This window comes from Oncorhynchus keta, chromosome 5, assembly GCF_023373465.1.
Source record: "Oncorhynchus keta strain PuntledgeMale-10-30-2019 chromosome 5, Oket_V2, whole genome shotgun sequence".
NCBI classification, from domain to species: Eukaryota; Metazoa; Chordata; class Actinopteri; order Salmoniformes; family Salmonidae; genus Oncorhynchus; species Oncorhynchus keta.
In genome coordinates this window covers 2,196,390-2,216,852 of record NC_068425.1, presented here as the reverse complement: position 1 = coordinate 2,216,852, position 20,463 = coordinate 2,196,390, and the positions used below count along the sequence as shown (strand labels likewise).

The 20,463-nt window shown below is 43.5% G+C and overlaps 2 protein-coding genes across 3 annotated transcripts; both read left to right on the top strand.

Annotated features, from left to right (window-relative positions):
* Window positions 1-11,022: 11,022 nt before the first annotated feature.
* On the top strand, window positions 11,023-13,666 carry si:ch73-248e21.5 (uncharacterized). 2 transcript variants are annotated; one of them, XM_052518433.1, is made up of 2 exons: window positions 11,023-11,249; window positions 11,582-13,666. In XM_052518433.1, exon 2 carries the CDS (start codon window positions 11,586-11,588, stop codon window positions 13,206-13,208), a length of 1,623 nt encoding a protein of 540 aa, XP_052374393.1. In that variant the 5' UTR covers window positions 11,023-11,249; window positions 11,582-11,585; the 3' UTR covers window positions 13,209-13,666. The 2 variants fall into 2 exon arrangements, with proteins under 2 accessions (XP_052374393.1, XP_052374394.1); XM_052518434.1 differs by having other exon boundaries at window positions 11,527-13,666.
* A 3,428-nt stretch (window positions 13,667-17,094) lies between these two features.
* Window positions 17,095-20,177, top strand: si:ch73-248e21.7 (uncharacterized). The gene is made up of 2 exons (XM_035770657.2): window positions 17,095-17,374; window positions 18,054-20,177. The coding sequence occupies exon 2, from the start codon at window positions 18,623-18,625 to the stop codon at window positions 19,943-19,945; it is 1,323 nt and encodes a 440-aa protein (XP_035626550.1). The 5' UTR covers window positions 17,095-17,374; window positions 18,054-18,622; the 3' UTR covers window positions 19,946-20,177.
* Window positions 20,178-20,463: the final 286 nt, after the last annotated feature.

The following is a 20,463-nucleotide window of genomic DNA, read 5'->3' as shown; positions in this document are numbered from 1 at the left end:
GGCGAACCGAACTGTTTGACAACATACTGTGTACCGTTGCATCGCTAGTGTGCATGCATGTGTGTGTGTGTGTGTGTGTGTGTGTACTCACCCATGTCTGCCTCCAGGTCAGGTAGACTAGATGTGTTCACAGGTGTTCCTGCTGTAGGGGTTGCAGCAGCCGATCTCAAAGTCAAAGGTCTTGAGGATCAGGTCTCTGAAGTCGTGCCTCTCTATCAGACGAAACAGTTCACTACCCTGCTGCCCACCGTAAACTCTAGTCTGAGAGACAGATGTTTATATACACAGAGCTTAGACACACAGTACAGTCGTTCACAGTCACATGCATGCATGTACATGCATACAATTTCATCAGTACTTACATATTAACACAATGTTCACTCCTACATTAACACAAAAACTCAGAACAAAACACATACACATGCTCACATAGATGTATGCACATCTCACATTGATTAACTGCTACTTGAATGAGTCATTATTTACTCATTTTACAGATATAAAAGTCCATATCAAAGGGATAGACTTTACGTTGCTCTTAGGGTCAGAAAAGACGCAGTGAAACGATACTGCATCCTTTGATCAAATTCCATCAAGTCCTACATTTCCGGCAGAGAGAGAAAAAGATGGGGAGAGAAAGAGATGTGGATAGGAAGAGATTGTTTCAACTTGAATGTAGCAAGAACCATTGAATAACCAAAAATACTGTACATTACATTATTTAAGTAATGAAAAACTATTTCAGTAATACTTCCAAGAATTGGAAATTGTTTTCATTGTTCCAATTCCCGATGTTCCCTTTCACTACCATCCTATCTTCTCTATCGTTCCAATTCATTTTTTCGCACAGTGCGAGAAAAATAAGGAACACTTCACATATTAATTGGTGGTTGCACACCAGTCATAATTTTCCTGCATATGTAGCCGATGTGAAATTGCTAGCTAGTTAGCGGTGGTGCGCGCTAGTGGCGTTTCAATCGGTGACCTCACTTGCTCTGAGACCTTGAAGTAGTGGTTCCCCTTGCTCTGCAAGGGCCGCAGCTTTTGTGGAGGGCGGCAGATTTAGGGTCATAAAATATTGTGTTGATGAAGGGTGGGTGGCGGGGAGGATTTGAATAAAGAGAGAACAATACCTTAAATATATCTACAGGCTACAGGCTACAGGCACAGATGATTTCTGTGAGCGGTGGTGTGCCATCCTGAACAAATGCTTTATTGATTTAATGACATTAAATTGTTGACCAGTTGAAGAAGGATTTTATTTAAATGGATACCACGATTAAAGACAAACGCACAGCTCTACAAATAGTTGTTAATGATGATGGCATATTCAATGAACTGATGAAAACGAACCAAGTTGTCTACAGAAATAAAGGAACTTAAAATCAAGAAATTCAACCAAGACAAAAAATACGAAGGCCGAGCAGAAGGATGCCGCTTACTTCGATCCACCCCCGTCTGATCAACGCTCTCCAACCAGCGCCTCATCGGCTTCCAGTGGTAGTTTTTTATTCAACGAGAGACTGGACCGAACGATGGGCGGAGGTGGCCGCAGGCACGCGCATCGACGAGATGCCGCACCCGACCGGGTAAGAAGAAACGACTATCAAGAGGCAGAGGAGACCGTTCACACGGTCCCAGAACCCACTGGACTGAGTGTCTTTAATTTATCAAGCAAGCTATTGAGCCCTGCCCATGTCTCTTTGCTTAATAAAGGGTTATCTTTTTGCCTTATACAACCCAGTGCAACGATTTTGATGTTAAGGTAGACATGTTTAAGTTTTTTTAGAAACATCCGTTTAAGGGAATACAATAATTCTGACACTTCCATTTAACCAGTAGGTTGCTCTCCTGCACATACTCCCGACTCCTTTTAGAAGCAAGAGTTATATTTTATACATCCAGCCAATCACTCTATCGAGACATATTGCAGACTTGTGGAAAAAAGATGTTGGACATCTCCTTAAGAATAAACAGGGGCCCAAATCTTTCCATAATTTACCTAAGGATGAAAAACAAGCTTTGCTTGATTTACAACCCGATATGTCAGTCCTTATTCGTCCTGCTGATAAGGGTGGGTCGGTTGTGCTCATGGATAGGACAGTTTATGTAAATGAGTGTCATAGACAGCTGCTTTGACAACACCTTTTACAAGAAACTCAGAAGTTACCCTACTTCCCAATTTCAGAATACCATCTTTACTGTCCTAGATGGGTATTTAAGTTCTGATCAGACTTTTTGGCTATACAACACCCTAAAATTGCCACATTCTACACTTTGCCTAAATTACACAAGAATGTTACAAAACCTCCAGTGCGCCCTATTGTAGCGGGCATTGATGCAGTAACGGCCCCTCTATCTACTTTTGTTGACTTTTTTATTCGACCACTCGCAGAACAGCTTCCCTCCGTTGTAAAGGACACCAGCAGTATCATCTCTATCATTGAATCTCTTGATCCTCTCCCTGAGAATACCTTGTTCGTTACTTTTGATGTTGAGTCGTTATACACAACTATTCCACACGAGGGCGGTATTGAAGCTATGGAACGTTTTCTTCTGCAAGGTGACCCTAATGAACTGCCTTCCAGTGACTGCATTATAACATTGGCTGAAATAGTACTCATACATGACTATTTCATGTTTCTAAATGATTTCGTAATTCAGACTAAGGGTACTGCTATGAGATCCCCCATGGCTCCTAACTATGCTAATTTGTATGTGGGTTACATGGAGAAACAGTCTTTTCAATCCTCTGAAAAATGTTTTCTTGCCTAACATCATTATTTGGAAACGGTATATTGATTATTTTTGTTCTATGGAGGGGTGATGCAAAACAGCTCCAGGCATTCCATGCTTTTCTTAACTCCTGTTCTGATCATTTGAGACTTACTATGCAATCTGATACACGTCAAATCAGTTTTCTTGATCTTCTGATCTTGCGTGAAGATAATGTTCTATTCACTGATCTTTACAGGAAGCAAAACGCAGCATCATATGACGCAAAATGCATCATACTGGATCATTTCTGTATTTTGAAAGTTACATATATCTTGACAACTTGATTGCTGATAAGCAACACACAAAAATGGGACTACGTAAACAATGGACTAATGAAACAAATACCAAAAGATTTGAGGTGGAATTTTAATATTAACTTTTGCAGAGTTAAGCATTTCTTGCAGTAAAAGGATACACTAAATGTAGGCAACATTTTAACTCATTAACAGGAATGGAGAAATATGATTTCATTCTTTCAGTTTTCATCTTGGGAGAATGCGAATGTAGATACCATCTGTAGAGGTGTTATCTTTATCAGCATGATAGAAGCGGATAGTTTTTCAACCAAATAAAATATGTATCCAAGCAGTTTTCTATTTCCTTTTTACAACCGGTAATTTTGACATTTTGCACTGAAAAAATATTTCCCGTTTTTGTTGTTGAGTTATTGCATTTTCTCCCTGGTAAATAAACGTCTTTGCTCTGCAAAAAGAAGCATAGAAACTTTACCGATTTCAACTAGATTGAAGCATTCATTCGATCCATTTATGACATTATTCTGGTGAGCAGGGGATTATTTACTCTTCTGGCGCAACATATGACAGAAGAGAAGCTGCATGTATCTAATTATAGACAAGTTGACTAACAAATAGCCTACCAAAATCTCAGAAATTATAAGCAGAAACAAATCTAAATCAGGCAAAATACATCCTTACACGCCCTGTCCAAAAATCCTTCCACCATCTTTGACGAGCCTACAGTGCATTTTCTATATTAGTGGGGTAGGGGCTGTTGCGGAAGTCAGAATGTTACTTTATCACAGATAGGCTAGTCGTGTTGCGGATGGGTTATTAGCAATTGCGGGCGGGTGTTGAAAACCCCCCAGCTAACTCGCGCATCACTAATGTCGTGCCTCTACAGCCACCTACTGGTATTCACAGAACATTACAGTTGCTTCCCTCATTTTGGACATCAAGAAACTGTTCCACAGGTTGGTGTGCAGTGTTTGTAAATTGCTGTAAATAATACACTCAGGGAGTTATTTTTCCAATTATTAAAAAGGGCTCCACTTTCTAAATCTCAGATTTTGAAGCAGCACAGGGTGATATTGTACATGTTGTCTTCTGGAGAACACAGGCATTCTGACAAATGGTACAATTACATCAAAACAATGGTATCACACATCAACCAATGTGTCAAGTTAAGCTGGTGAATGTGTGTGTGTGTGTGTGTGTGTGTGTGTGTGTGTGTGCGTGTGTGCGTGCGTGCGCGCGCGCGTGCGTGTGTGTGTGTGTGAGGGAAATTCCCATGTTTTGCTCATTTAACATTTCATTTCCCATTAAAATGCACATGTGAAACCACGTGGTTTTGGAACAGCTGATAATATTTCATGTGAATTTTCACATGTATTCACATTTTTACACGAGGCACTGCAAACAAAAAGTTGTTAGGATGTCTCCAGAACATCGGGAAATAGCCACAGTGTTCTCCACTCAAATATTTGACACAGTTTGGCATTGTGTATGTTTATTTATACAGTAAATACTATTCAACATGTTATTACCTGAGATTTGAACTCACGGCCAATCTTCCTGATGCACCACCCTGTCTGTGTCACTTTTTTAATATCACCTGTATTCCTACACTAAACTTAAAAGTAAATCTCAGCTTTTGTATAAATACACTCAATATATACAGTGCCTTGCGAAAGTATTCGGCCCCCTTGAACTTTGCGAACTTTTGCCACATTTCAGGCTTCAAACATAACGATATAAAACTGTGTTTTTTTTTGTGAAGAATCGACAACAAGTGGGACACAATCATGAAGTGGAACGACATTTATTGGATATTTCAAACTTTTTGAACAATTCAAAAACTGAAAAATTGGGCGTGCAAAATTATTCAGCCCCTTTACTTTCAGTGCAGCAAACTCTCTCCAGAAGTTCAATGAGGATCTCTGAATGATTCAATGTTGACGTAAATGACTAATGATGATAAATACAATCCACCTGTGTGTAATCAAGTCTCTGTATAAATGCACCTGCACTGTGATAGTCTCAGAGGTCCGTTAAAAGCACAGAGAGCATCATGAAGAACAAGGAACACACCAGGCAGGTCCGAGATACTGTTGTGAAGAAGTTTAAAGCCGGATTTGGATACAAAAAGATTTCCCAAGCTTTAAACATCCCAAGGAGCACTGTGCAAGCGATAATATTGAAATGGAAGGAGTATCAGACCACTGCAAATCTACCAAGACCTGGCCATCTCTCTAAACTTTCAGCTCATACAAGGAGAAGACTGATCAGAGATGCAGCCAAGAGGTCCATGATAACTCTGGATGAACTGCAGAGATCTACAGCTGAGGTGGGAGACTCTGTCCATAGGACAACAATCAGTCGTATATTGCACAAATCTGGCCTTCATGGAAGAGTGGCAAGAAGAAAGCCATTTCTTAAAGATACCCATAAAAAGTGTAGTTTAAAGTTTGCCACAAGCCACCTGGGAGACACACCAAACATGTGGAAGAAGGTGCTCTGGTCAGATGAAACCAAAATTGAACTTTTTGGCAACAATGCAAAATGTTATGTTTGGCGTAAAAGCAACACAGCTCATCACCCTGAACACACCATCCCCACTGTCAAACATGGTGGTGGCAGCATCATGGTTTGGGCCTGCTTTTCTTCAGCAGGGACAGGGAATATGGTTAAAATTGATGGGAAGATGGATGGAGCCAAATACAGGACCATTCTGGAAGAAAACCTGATGGAGTCTTCAAAAGACCTGAGATTGGGACGGAGATTTCTCTTCCAACAAGACAATGATCCAAAACATAAAGCAAAATCTACAATGGAATGGTTCAAAAATAAACATATCCAGGTGTTAGAATGGCCAAGTCAAAGTACAGACCTGAATCCAATCGAGAATCTGTGGAAAGAACTGAAAACTGCTGTTCACAAATGCTCTCCATCCAACCTCACTGAGCTCGAGCTGTTTTGCACGGAGGAATGGGAAAAAATGTCAGTCTCTCGATGTGCAAAACTTATAGAGACATACCCCAAGCGACTTACAGCTGTAATCGCAGCAAAAGGTGGCGTTACAAAGTATTAACTTAAGGGGGCTGAATAATTTTGCACCCCCAATTTTTCAGTTTTTGATTTGTTAAAAAAGTTTGAAATATCCAATAAATGTCGTTCCACTTCATGATTGTGTCCCACTTGTTGTTGATTCTTCACAAAAAAAGACAGTTTTATCTTTATGTTTGAAGCCTGAAATGTGGCAAAAGGTCGCAAAGTTCAAGGGGGGCGAATACTTTCGCAAGGCACTGTATATACTTTTTTATTTATATTTATCATAGTGATTCAGGAGTAACATTTAAACAGAAAACCCTCAAATTGCTGAGAAAATACGGATTAGTTTATAACTAAAATAGTAGATGTATTATAGGTAATGAATGTGTAGGGGATATCGTGGAAATTCTACACAGGGAAAAAGGGCTCCACTATGTCAATCTTAAATGAATAATTTCTTACACAGGGACACAGTCAATTCATTTTTTTTTAAAATCAGCACACTGGGGTGGTGCCAACCAATTCAATTGCACCAAGTACACATGTTGATCAGAAGCTCTACCCGGGGAAGTCCCGTTAGTTCTCTTCTACACAGACAAGTTATATTTGCATGATTTAGCTTATTCATCATTCATAATAAATGTTTGCTTCCTTCATGTGACAAACAAATGCCTCGAGAGGCTTCTTCTCTCTAAGCTGAGACCCTGTGATATCCCTTTCTCAAAGCAAGGTTCTTGGCGTAACCGCCAAATTGCAGATACTGATGATGAGGATTCGTTCAATAAGTCACTTGCATGAACACAGACATTGGTTATTAGAAAAGCACAAACTTAAGAAGTTCCATGGCAGGGTCTTCTGAGAAGGCTACAGACTTTGTGGCGCAGCATGAAGATCAGCGTAATGCAAAACGTGACTTCAAATTCCAGGTTCGTTTGTACTGAAAAGTCAGTACTAAGTGATCAGGTGAAATGTAATCATACTGACTAAAGATTAGTAAAACACGTTTTTACACATTTTCGGTGAACAGCACACCGCTTACCTCAAGAACTCCCATACAATTGAATGAATTCACTTTACAAAAAGCCATATGTGAAATAGCTATTTTCACATGTTGAGCTGAAATGTTCACTTCAAAACAAATGAGACACATGAGGTCAGTTGTTCACATGTTTTCAATACCTTCAGAAAGTATTCACACCCCTTGACTTTTTCCACATTTTGTTGTGTTACAGTGGGAAATATACATTTAATTGTCTTTTTTTGTTAATGATCTACACAAAATACTCTGTACTGTCAAAGATAATTTTTTTGTAAAAAATAAAACACTAATATATATTGATTAGATAAGTATTTAACCAACTGAGTCAGTCAATACATGTTAGAATCACCTTTGGCAGCGATTACAGCTGTGAGTCTTTCTGGGTAAGTCTCTAAGAGCTTTTCACACCTTGATTTACCCATTATTCTTTTCAAAATTCTTCACGCTCTTTCAAATTGGTTGTTGATCATTTCCAGGTCTTGCCATAGATTTTCAAATTTTAGTCAAAACTGTAACTAGGCCACTCAGGAACATTCACTGTCTTCTTGGTAAGCAACTCCAGCCTTGTGTTTTAGGTTATTGTCCTAATGAAAGGTGAATGAATCTCAGTATCTGGTGCAGAGCAGACTGAACCAGGTTATCCTCTAGGATTTTGCATGTCCTTAGGGAAGTGTACGGTATTTATAATAAGGGTTAACTGGAAAAAAATCAAATCTCTGAAATGAAAACGGTTGGCACTCCCTTCAAGCAAAATATATTTTAACTAAACCCTCCCTGAACACTTGAAAAAAACAACTGACCCTCCCCTATACCCCAAATAATTAAAACATACAGCGCATTCAGGAAAGTATTCGGACCCCTTCACTTTTTGTTACGTTACAACCTTAGTCTAAACCTTAGACTAAACCTTAGACTAAACCATAGTCCAAACCTTAGTCTAAACCTTAGTCTAAACCTTAGTCTAACATTTTTTATTTTATTTAACCAGGTAGGCCAGTGGTGAACAAGTTCTCATTTACAACTGTGACCTGGCCAAGATATAGCAAAGCAGTGCGACAAAAACAACAACACAGAGTAACACATAAACAAGCATACAGTCAATAACACAAAAGAAAAGACAAATAGAAGAAAATAGAAAATATATGTAGTGTGTGCAAATGTAGAAGAGTAGGGAGGTAGGCAATAAATAGGGTAGTACACATCGTGGCCAAAAGTTTTGAGAATGACATAAATATTAATTTTCACAAAGTTTACTGCTTCAGTGTCTTTAGATATTTTTATCAGATGTTACTATGGAATACTGAAGTATAATTACAAGCATTTCATAAGTGTCACAGGTTTTTATTGACAATTACATGAAGTTGATGCAAAGTGTCAATATTTGCAGTGTTGACCCTTCTTTTTTAAGACCTCTGCAATCCGCCCTGGCATGCTGTCAATTAACTTCTGGGCCACATCCTGACTGATGGTAGCCCATTCTTGCGTAATCAATGCTTGGAGTTTGTCAGAATTTGTGCTATTTGCTGCTATGAGTGCGGTGAGCCAGGGCACCTCGCGTGGAGATGTCCTGGCTGGGAGGAGGCCATGCCATCTTCATCCACCAGCTCTGGGGTAACCAGGAAGGCGAGTTACGTCACCTCCTGTTGGGCGCACACCGAGACGGCCCCTCCGATGGTTCCTGTACGAATCGATGGCATCGACACTAGCGCTCTGCTGGACTCTGGCAGCATGGTGACCCTGGCCCACCGGCAGTGGCTCCCACGAGAGGGGAAGGAGGAACCAGGGGACGAGGAGGTGACAGTGTCCTGTGTACACAGGGACACAAAGAGGTACCCAACGGTGCCAGTGAGGATAACATACAGTAATACCCCAACCTCTAATAATCGTAACACAACAGTACATTTGAATAAGAAAAGTCATACTCATTCCCTCGGACACAACCGGACAATCTCAGGCTATGACAGAGGGAGTGCCAGATGTGCATGGGAGGTGTTCCTAACCTACCCGTGTCCATTCTCCTCGGTTGAGACTGCCCTCTCTTCCAGGCCCTGTGGAGGAGGGACCTGGGGAGGCGAGCACAGGAGGTAGGAAGAAAAGGAAAAAGGACGGTGGCCTGTGCAACCCAACCCCCACCACGAGAGGTGTCCACTGGACCCGAGTCGGACCCGGAGGAGGGACACGAGACCCGCTCCGGGCAAGCAAGCCACCGTGCGAGGAAGACCTCAGGCTCCCCTTTATGGAGGTGGAGGCCCGGGACGAACCTCCTGACACTGGAATCCTCACGGGTTAGTTCGGGACGGCCCAGTTAGAAGACCCCAATCTCCAGAACGCTAGGGGCCAGGTGATTGCAGTGGATGGCGTACTGTTACCTGGGGTAAGTGATTGGCGCTACCCCCACTTCGCCATCAAGCATCATTTATTGTATCAGGTAGTAAAGCATAATGTGGAGACAAAAGACTTGTTACTCATACCCAGCCAGTATGTTAGGACTGTGTTGCGGCTTGGCCACACCCACCTGCTTGGGGCACACCTGGGGATGGAGAAAACCAGGGAGCAGATTGAGAACTGGTTCCACTGGCCCGGAGTCAAGCGCGCCGTGTAGGACTACTGCCGTAGTTGCCCGGAGTGCTAGATCACAGCTCCGGGGTTCTCCGAGGTGCCGGGGCACACGGATCTCATGGAACATCATATCCACACCCGTCCAGGAGAAAAAGTGCGTAAACGGCCATACCGGATACCATAAGCCCGGAGGGTGGTGGTCCAGCGGGAAGTGGCGATAATGTTAGAAATGGGGGTACTGGAGGAGTCACACAGTGGGTGGTCTATCAACATAGTGCTGGTTCCAAATCCGGACAGAACCGTCTGCTTCTGTAATGACTTCCGGGGCCTGAACGAGGTCAGTAAGTTCGATGCCTACCCCATGCCCCAGGTGGACGAACTGATCGACCGCTTGGGGATGGCGAGAGATGTCAGCACCTTGGACCTGATGAAGGGGTACTGGCAGGTGCCACTGGCAGCGGCCTCCTGGGAGAAGACTGCCTTCTCCACCCCAGGGAGAGGGGGGACTATACCACTACCGGGTTCTGCCTTTCGGGCTCCACGGGGCACCAGCGACCTTTCAGTGACTCATGGACCGCGTCCTGCGGCCGCACAGTGAGTACGCCGCTGCTTATCTGGATGACATAATTGGGGGGAGTATCCCAGGAGGTCTACCCCGGGGGATGGTAATAGAGGAGAGGTACGTGAAGACGACTTTGGCTCCCTCTGCTGGGAATATGGGAGCTGTGCAGCCCGACACGGACAGCTCTAAGTGGAGGTAATTTAGAGGAAAGGGCCAACCAGCCGTGGAGGCCAAATAAAAGGAGCACGGTGGCACACCGCGAGAGAGACCGGAGAGAGACCGACACCAAGCCACAGTAGAGAAGGAAGACAGCCAAACCTAAGTGATTTTCTTTGTCATGTTTATTTTCTGTGTTTAGTAAAGTTGTTCTTGCGGACTAAAGCCTCCCCGTCTGTGTCAATCTCTGAACACTAAACCCAACACCCCACACGGTTTACCACAAATGTCATTTACACATCCTGTACACGCATGTTCATAAATTCATCATCTACGGAAAATCTTTTTGCAGATGACCATGATTGTGTTAAAAAAAAATCCTCTAATTTGCACTGGATACTTTTTTTGTCAAGCAGGCATGATGAATAATCAGTATGTTTAAATCACTTTGCATTATGAGTAAAGTGTTAGACATCACTGTTGACCTCAATGGCAAAAAAAATGATAATTACAGACTTGAATGCTGTCTGTCACTTTTCTCGCCAAACGTTCACTTGTCACTTTGAATCTGTAACATGTGAGATGAATTGAGTCAACAGGAAGCGGGGTGTAAACTCATGTTTTTATTCCAAACTGCCATCTAAGGGGACTGAGCAATGGAGGATGGGCCATGTCATACCACATCATCATACCACAACTTGCACCTTATAGCTCTGTTGCCACGGTAATCAAAACAGACCATTTCCTCGTGTCAACTTCGAGTGAGAGGCTTGTGGTTAGAGCAGGGTGCGATGATGAGTGGCGCCGCAGAAGAGGAAATCACAGAGAATAGGGAAGAGGCAGTGAGATGAGAAAGCTGGACAATTAGGTATGTGTACTTTTCTGTTTATTTGCATAGATATTTTATTATCCATGTTGAGCAGAGTTATTGTTCTCTAATTGTATGAAATCGCTAGACTTTTTCATCGAGAACTGACAACTTACTGGGTATGAGACTGAATGGCAATGGGAAGCAATGGGAGAGTGCTACAGTACTACAAGCAAAACAAAGTAATCTGATTAGCTGGATGCCTCTTTCTCGTTTTCACTCTCTCACTCTCTCTCTCTCTTTATTTCTCATTTTCTTTCTCTCTACCTCTCTCTAGTACTCTCTCTTTCCCACTATTTATATATTTCTCTGTCCCCCTCTTTCTCGCACAGAGACATGATGAGAGGGGCTCTGATTTCCCTTGCCCTGTGCCTTCCTCACCTCTTCGCCACTCTTGTCCTCCATTCCACCATTGCGGCTTCACCGAGCGCCACAGAAACCACAACAACAGTTCTAGACCTTAGTATCAGCAGCACTCCAACATCAGACCTCCTGATGCCTCCACTCTCCACAACTGAAAACCACCCTGGTAGGACTAGTGGCACGTCTAAAACACCATTGAAGAAAAGCACTCGCTTCGCAGCTGTCAACAACTCAGGCAGAACGACTCAAGGAAGAGGCATTCTCAGAACAGGAACTGCCACTTACGCCACCACAGCCGTACAGAAGAGCAACAGGCACACAACTGCACTAGACATGAGGAAGGAAACAGAGAGCCACAATTACCATGAGACTCTTCCCTTCAGCAGACACACAGCCTCACCCACAACTGACCACCCCAGCACCACCACTCTCCCCAGGGAGGAAGGGACTGAGTATCATGACAGCAGCGACATTGAAATAGCCAGAGAACTGAACACACCAAATTCCATCGAGACTTGGGCTGCTGACACCAGTAATGACTCCAGGCTAGCGAAGCCACACTTAGACAGATCACAAGCAGCAGACCAGCACACTGCTACACAAGGACTAGAGACTGCTTCAGGAGATTACCACACAACACAGAGAGACTTCTTCACCATCACCCCAACTAGCAGAGCGTCAGGTTTGAACAGAGGTGAACAAAGTAAGGCCAACAGCGTCGCAACAACAACGACGGTTTCACCTACGTACACAGTCACACGTCCTGGTTTGTATGAGCACATGACCGTGACTTACAGGGCTACCGGCTACAAAACACAACCTGACGACCCAAGCCAGTTTAAGGACCACGCCACAGCCACAGTTTCAATCCCCCATGCTGACAATAGCACAGCTCCACATATCAATGCAAACACATTTACAGATAATAACACAGACAACGACACCGACACACTTTCATACAGTAATACCCCAACCTCTAATAATCGTAACACAACAGTACATTTGAATAAGAAAACTCATACTCATACCCTCGGACACAACCGGACAATCTCAGGCTATGACAACAGGCTGAACAACACAACTGAAAACAATGTGCATCGTCGTCCTGAGTGCGAAGAGGCAGACGAAAGGTCCCCACCGTTGCCTCCTGGCTCTACTAGACTGGTCTGTTTCATTGTTCTGTGGGCTCTGGGATTGACTGCTTCGGTCTTCCTTGGTCTCACCGTCTTCCTATCGGTGCGTTTGTCAGTCCAGAGAGAGAGGGAGAGGAGAGTGAGGAGAGGAGGAGAGAAGGTGTCGGGAGTGGATCTGGAGAACCTGTGGGTTGACCAGATATCATCGGTGGAGGAGAGGGTGGAATTCTGGTACGCCAACGGCTCCACCATGGGACCCGGCCATAAACGGAGGGAGAGAGGGAGGGAGAGAGGGAGGGAGAGGGGGAGGAGGGAGCAGGGGAGGCAGAAAGGGGTAGAGTGTGACAACCTGTGGACTCAAGCCAAAGTGACACTGGAGGACATCACCGATTTCTGGTATGCAAATGGCAGCGCGATACCAGAGGAAACTACAGAGCAAACATTGTTGGAGACCTGCGTATGATTCCATTTTTTTGTACTACAGTGCTCCAAATGACTTTGGAGAGAAATGTTCATGTTTAGTTCACCAATTCCATGGCAGATTTGAAAACTATAATCCTGACAGAGTTGAAACATTTCCAATATGAATTGATAATCTGTACGTTTATTGGCTGTAACACAAGTATAAGACCTACATAAGTCTACTGAAAGACAGATTAAGCCTGGGTCTGATCAGAGAGATATAGGAATAGAGAGAGAGATTAGAACAACATGTCTAACTGGAAATAACACTTGATAAGAGAGTTCCCATTTTAAGACAATTCAGACCTTGTTAGTGACACATCATCGTCATGTGTCAAACAGCAACGAGGAGAAAGGTGCCATTTCTACAAACACACCGAGACAAATACTGTTGACTCCTAATACTGTACATGCACTGTTATCAGGAGCTAGTCAAATAAAACAGATTGGTGAACTGCACTGGGCATAAACAATTTATCTTAATTTATCTGACTGACACGTTTTCATGCGTACTGTATTCCAGATAATAGCTTAGTTAAGGTCTTATTATAGATAAGCTGTTTGAATACAATTTGATTTGAAAGGTGTATGTCACATTCACATGTTTAGCAGATGTTATTGCAGGTGTAGCGAAATGCTTGTGTTTCTAGTTCCAATAGTGCAGTAATATCTAACAAGTAATATCCACAATCTAAAGTTAAAGGAATGGAATTAAGAATATACAAATATTTTGACAAGCAATGTCAGAGCGGCATAGACTAAGATACAGTAGAATATGATAGAATATAGTATTTACATATGAGATGAGTAATGCAAAATATGTAAACATTATTAAAGTGGCCAGTGCGGGGGCGTGGGGGGATGCTCCTGTGCTCCCTCTGCTGTTTCCTGAAGTCTGCGATCAGCTCATTGGTTCTGCTGACGTTACGTGAGAGGATATTTTCCTGGCACCACACTCCCAGGGCCTTCACTTCCTCCCTGTAGGTTGTCTCGCAATTGTTGGTAATCAGACCTACTACTGTTAGGTGATCTGCAAACTTGATGATTGAGTTGGAGGAGTGCGTGGCCACGCAATCATGGGTGAACAGGGAGTACAGGAGGGGGCTGAGCACGCATCCTTGTGGAAACTCAGTGTTGAGGATCAGCGAAGTGGAGGTGTAGTTTCCTACTTTCACCACCTGGGGTCAGCCCGTCAGGAAGTCCAGGACCCATTTGCACAGGGCGAAGTTCAGACCCAGGGCCTCGAGCTTAATGATGAGCTTGGAGGGTACTATGGTGTTGAATGCTGAGCTATGTCAATGAACATCATTCTTACATAGGTATTCCTCTTGTCCAGATGGGATAGGGCAGTGTGCAGTGCGATGGTGATTGTACAGTCTGTGGATCTATTGGGGCGGTAAGCAAATTGAAGTGGGTCTAGGGTGTCGGGTAAGGTAGAGGTGATGTGATCCTTGACTAGTCTCTCAAATCACTTCATGATAACAGAAGTGGGGGGGGGATAGTCATGTAGTTCATTTGCCTTTGCTTTCTTGGGTAGACAAACAATAGTGGACATCTTGAAGTATGTGGGGACAACCGACTGGAATAGGGAGAGATTGACTATGTCCTTAAACCCTCCAGCCAGCTGGTCTGCGTATGCTCTGAGGTTAGGGATGCAATCTGGGCCGGCAGCCTTGTGAGGGTTAACATGCTTAAATGTCTTACTCACATCGGCCACGGAGAAGGAGAGTCCACAGTCCTTGGTAGCGGGCGATAACTGTGTTAATAGTTCGTGATTGTCTGTAGACCCTGTAGACGTTGAATCGTGAAGCCGTTGACTCCACTTTGTCTCTATACTGATGTTTTGCCTGTATGATTGCCTTACGGAAGGAACTGAATGCCTTCAAATGGAATATGTGTATTCCACATTTAACACAACCCCTCTGAATCTGCCTTAATCGACATCCACGTCTTCGGCACCCGGTGAAGGAATAACTACACTGTTTGTATTCAGCCATATTCGCACTTTCAGTTTTGGGGTAATGCGGTTTATGGTTATGGTAGGTTTTAATAGTTACAGTGTGTACAACATCTCCTATATACTTCCTGATAATCCCAGTCCCTGTATCAGTGTATTTATTTGTCTATGTTGTTCTCGGGGGCTACCTGGAACATATCCCAGATTCTGATTGGTCAGACCAGCGTTGAATAGTCCTTAGCACGGGTACTTCCTCTTTGAGTTTCTGCCTATAGGAAGGGGGGAGCAAAATGGATTCATGATCAGATTTGCCAAAGGGAGAACAGGGGAGGGCCTTGTAGGCATCCCAGAAGTTGGAGTTGAGTGTTGAAGGTCGAGTACTACAGGCAATGTTTTGATAGAACTTCGGTAACGTTTTCCTCAAATTTGCTTTGCTAAAATCCCCAGCTACAATAAATGTGGCCTTAGCATATGTGGTTTCCAGTTTGCATAAAGTCCAGTGAAGTTATTTGAGGGCCGTCATGGTGTCGGCTTGAGGGGGAATATACAGGGCTGTGACTATAACCAAAGAGAGGTATTCTAAGTTGGGTAAAAAAAAGGGCTTGAGTTCCTGTATGTTATCACAATCACACCATGAGTAGTTAATCATGGAACATACAACCCTGCCCTTCTTCTTCCCCTATTTATTCTTGTCTGCGCAATGAACTGAGAACCCAACTAACTGAACGGACTCAGAGAGTATATTCCCGAGAGAGCCATGAGTATGTTACAATCCCTGATGTGTCTCTGGAAGGAAATCCTTGCCCTGAGCTCGTCAACTTTATAATCCAGAGACTGAATATTAGCGAGTAATATACTCAGAATCGGTGGGTGCGCCTCCTGAGTCGAACTAAAAGTCAGCTCCGAGTATCTCTTTTGGAACAGCCTCTTGGATCAGAGGAGGATCCGATTCGGGAAAGTCTTATTCCTGGTCATAATACTGATATTGCTGGGGAGTTATCACCACTCTGATATCCAAAAGTTCATCCCAGCTGTATGTAAAAACACAAAACATTTCTTGGGCTAATAATTTGAGAAATAAATATATATTATAGTTTCCTAAGAAATTGAAGCACGACAGCCCGTCAATACACCGCTTAAGATTATCCCTGCATAAACAGAATATTCCTAAATGTACCCATGATACTATGCGGAACTGAGCCCGTACAAATCATGTAAAACAACATTGAACGGAATAAGATGTTTACATGCCACATTATCCTGTCTACGATCAGCATATCCCAGGCATCTTACCTGGGATTCTCATAACTGGGATACAAGTTTATTCGGGTTGTTGTAAACAGGAATACTTGAGTATCCCAAATAATAACGGAATATTGGTGTGCATGTGAACATGGCGACTGGAATCGACTATAGGCCTACCTCGAAATTGATAATGGATCGGGCCATTTGATCAATAATGTATAGCTGTAAATATACAGTAGAATATCTACCCCTCTAGAATGTAATACCCGACCAGCTGAAGTTTGACATATAATGTCCCAAGATGTGAAAATAACATGGACTGACATAATAAAATGGCATTTTCATCATACTCTCTCTACTTTGAATTCTCACGTTTTGACAACTTACGCCCTTTGACTGCCAACTCCCCATACACACACACGCACCCACACCCACGCACACACAAACACACACACACACACGCACACACGCACACACAAACACAAACCCATGCACACCGTCAAGCACACACACATCCAAGTAGGCCTGTGTGTAGGCGTGCAAACACACCCTGGCTCAAGCATTTCAACACACACACACACACACACACACAGATTCTTCGTAGGACCAACTTCTCCTTTTTCCTCAAGAAAATAAGCACATGACACGGTAAACCAAATGAAGCTGCTCTTAAGTTACTTGGCATCTATCCCCACCTATCCACCTATCTCTCTTTAGTAGTTAACAAAACTGTTTTACAGAGAATTTGATACTCTTGACGGGAAGAGATCGAGAGAACCAACTAGAGAGAATAAGGGAGGGGTGAGAGAAAGGAGGGAGGGACGGAGGAAGAGAGTGAGAGAAAGGTGCTTCATACAAGTACTAGTGCAGGGGACGTCATCCACACAGTACACGAGTTAAAGCCTAATGCCTTTATGGTGGATTGATTATTTCAAAGCCAACCGTTCTCTCCAAGCCACGTGTAGGTAAGTAAGAGTGAACGTCTCGTGGCACACATTGATATACGTCTGATCTAAACAGGCACGGATCTGGATAATAATCGACAGAATATGACTTTGTGACTTGTGTGTGAGGAGGCAAGAAAAAGGAGGGAAAGAGATGTTTCAAAAACGCAATCCGAGGAACTTTCATAGGCTTGTGTTACATTTACTGACGTGCTGTTGTAGGAAGAGAGTCCTCCTAATGTATCTCTTCAGAATTCCTTTTAAATACATTTTTCAATTTCTTTAAATATGTTTGTTTTTAAAAAATATATAAATTGGTCTCTAAGTCTTCATTTTACATTTACATTTACATTTAAGTCATTTAGCAGATTTATTCATTTTATCATCGTTTTTTTATTTATTTTTTTACTCATTTTTAAGACAGGCCTACTTGCTTTTAGTCACTAATTTATAAACCAAATTAAAATGGATGGTGACATCACGGACAAGAATAAACAACAAGAAGTGGTGTTGGTAACTTCCTTAATTTTGTAGGCGTGTACTAAGCAAGCATTTTAAATCTACAGCGGTCCAGACAGTGGATGCGGTGGGGAGGTAAATGTATTTATACAGTACATGTGGGAATGTACACATAAAATAACTTCTCCATTCCTTCTTCCATTTCTTCCTTTACCCTTCAAATCTATCCTTTTCTCGGTAGGTGTCGTGACTTTTTTGGTTCACCGTTGCTGCAATCTCTCACGCTGCACCTGAAATAGACAGCTGACATACAGAAAAATAAAGTGAAGTGCAGAGGGAGGAGAAAACGGAAGAGCGAGAGAGGAAGAGAAGGGTTGTGTCTTTCCGGCCTATTTGCACACAAGTACACCCTAGTTAACCACAAGCCCAACAACCAGGAGAGACAGCAAGAGAACAGAAGTTTGACTACGTAAATGCACTTCAAATGCTTAACACTCAAGTCAAACCTTAGATTATTTAACAAGAGCAAGGCCTGAAAGAAAGGGACAATTCGAGAGCAGTGATAGCAAAGCCTGACACAACCCTAGTCAAACCAAGAACCTCGGTAGCTGATGACAGATACTGCTTTTCTTTTCTAGAATGTGAATTTTTCTCCTCTAGACTTGTAAAAGAAACCTGCAATACCTTTCAAGCCACAAGGCTGTCACTGACGCGCCTCAGAGAGAGGTAGACAAAACATAATCTGAGAGAGGTCAGCAAAACCCTTTAGTGACTGTTGACCTCCGTGACCCCTCTCAGTTCTTTCCCAGTATGGAGTGGGTACGACTGATGCTCGGGGCTATGCTCCTCTCCCTCTCTCTGCCCAGTCTCCCTGCCCAAGATAATGTCCCCATCACCGTACCTGAATATGGCATGGCAGCACCTACTACTGAGGACGGCACGATGGCAGCCTCTTCACCTGAGGCCACCACCAAGACAACGACTGCTCCTGTGGTCGTCACTACAGCACAGCCTGTCACTGAAATCACCTTGGTAACTTCTGTTCCAGTACTTATCATAGATAACATCACTATAGTACTAACAGACCCTGAGATCACAACCGTTCAGGAGCCCACCTCTGATGCACCAACTACTACGTCAGAGGCTGAGACGATGACACCATCCCCTGTGATCACTAAAGGGCCTGTAGATACGACAACTCCACCTGGCCCTAAATCCACCCTCTCCCAAGACGTCCTGACTACCACCTCTTATCTCCCAACCACATCCCAGGACCACCTGACTTCTGTTATCCCAGTCGGGCCCCTCCACACCACCCCTCATCTGACGAAGGACTCCTTTACTACACCTGAACCTATCCACACTGCCTCAGAGAGTACTGCCAGCCACACAGAGGGACTTACCCAAGCACCCGCCTCCCCATCGGTCAACAGCGCTCCCAGCCATTTCACAACCCCCGCTACGACCTCCACCTCCACAGATCATGACTCTACGGTGGGCAGGGTCAAGCAAAGTCCGCTCAGCTGGTTCTGGATCATCATCGCCATTCTCCTGGTCTGTGTTATATTCCCGGGCATGGTCTATTGCATATATCTGGGCGTCAGACGAAAGAGGCAGTGCCGCACCGAGTACTTTGGGTCCGGCGTCCGGAACGGGAAGAGTTCCAAGTGGAAGAAAGGAGCAGAGGAAGATGCCTGGGCGGGGCCAGTGAAGCTAGGGGGCGGGGACAGGGAGGAGGGTGAGGGCGTGGAGGAGGGAGGGAGCCCAGAGGACAACAAGAGAGAGGGGGCTGGAACAGATGTTGTGCTGAGCACATTCATAGCCAACGAGACCGAGGGAGAGAGGGGTGGGCCTGATGGGGCAGTTGGAGTGCCTGGGAGCAAGGAGGCAGAGAAATGGGAGGAGAAGGAGCCTCTGTTGTACATTGATGAGGGAGTGGAGGAGGTGCTGGAGAAAATGGCTCCTCCTTCACTTTCAAAATCTGACTCTGAGAAAAAGACAGGAGGGGGCAACAGAGAGGGGGAAAGTGAAAAGGAGATGGAGAGGGGAGAAGGGAATGGAAAGAAAGAAAATGAGAGTGAAAGAGGTGAGCAGAACGGAGGAGCGGCATTCTGTCTAACCACTGCAGTTTAAAAATAGAACAGTTTTCCCATTAAAAAAAGTTTTTCTAGATGATAATTGTAAAGGTTTCTAATATTTTTGTACTACTGAAAAGGCCTTTAACATTGTATTGATCTGTGATTGTGTGCTCTATCAACAAAATGAATGGTTGTGTGTAATAGCCATACGTTTTACCAGTTGTATTTTGTATGGTGTTATTTCTTAACCGTTTTCAGTTTAATAAAGTTTTAGAATGTGGAGAGAATGTGCTAGAATGAAGTTGTTGAACTTGACAGAATATGAATACTTTTTGCTTAATCATTTGCTGTCCGCAAATGCACTTTATTTGTGGAACTGCTTGACTCAATAGCACTTAATTCATAGGGAGGAATCTTGACTTCCACTGAAGTTGAATATTCACTTAATCATGCATTGATGTCAATGGGAGACTAAGTGAATATTTGACATCAGTAGAAGTTAGGATTTGTCTCATAGTTAGGCTTTGATTTTGTGTGTTGCCGATTATGGCCACTAGGTGGTGTCTTTCCCTA

Coding starts and splice junctions, on each gene's coding strand:
- si:ch73-248e21.5 (XM_052518433.1), top strand. CDS start 11,586: ATGATGAGAGGGGCTCTGATTTCCCTTGCCCTGTGCCTTCCTCACCTC.
- si:ch73-248e21.7 (XM_035770657.2), top strand. CDS start 18,623: ATGGAGTGGGTACGACTGATGCTCGGGGCTATGCTCCTCTCCCTCTCT.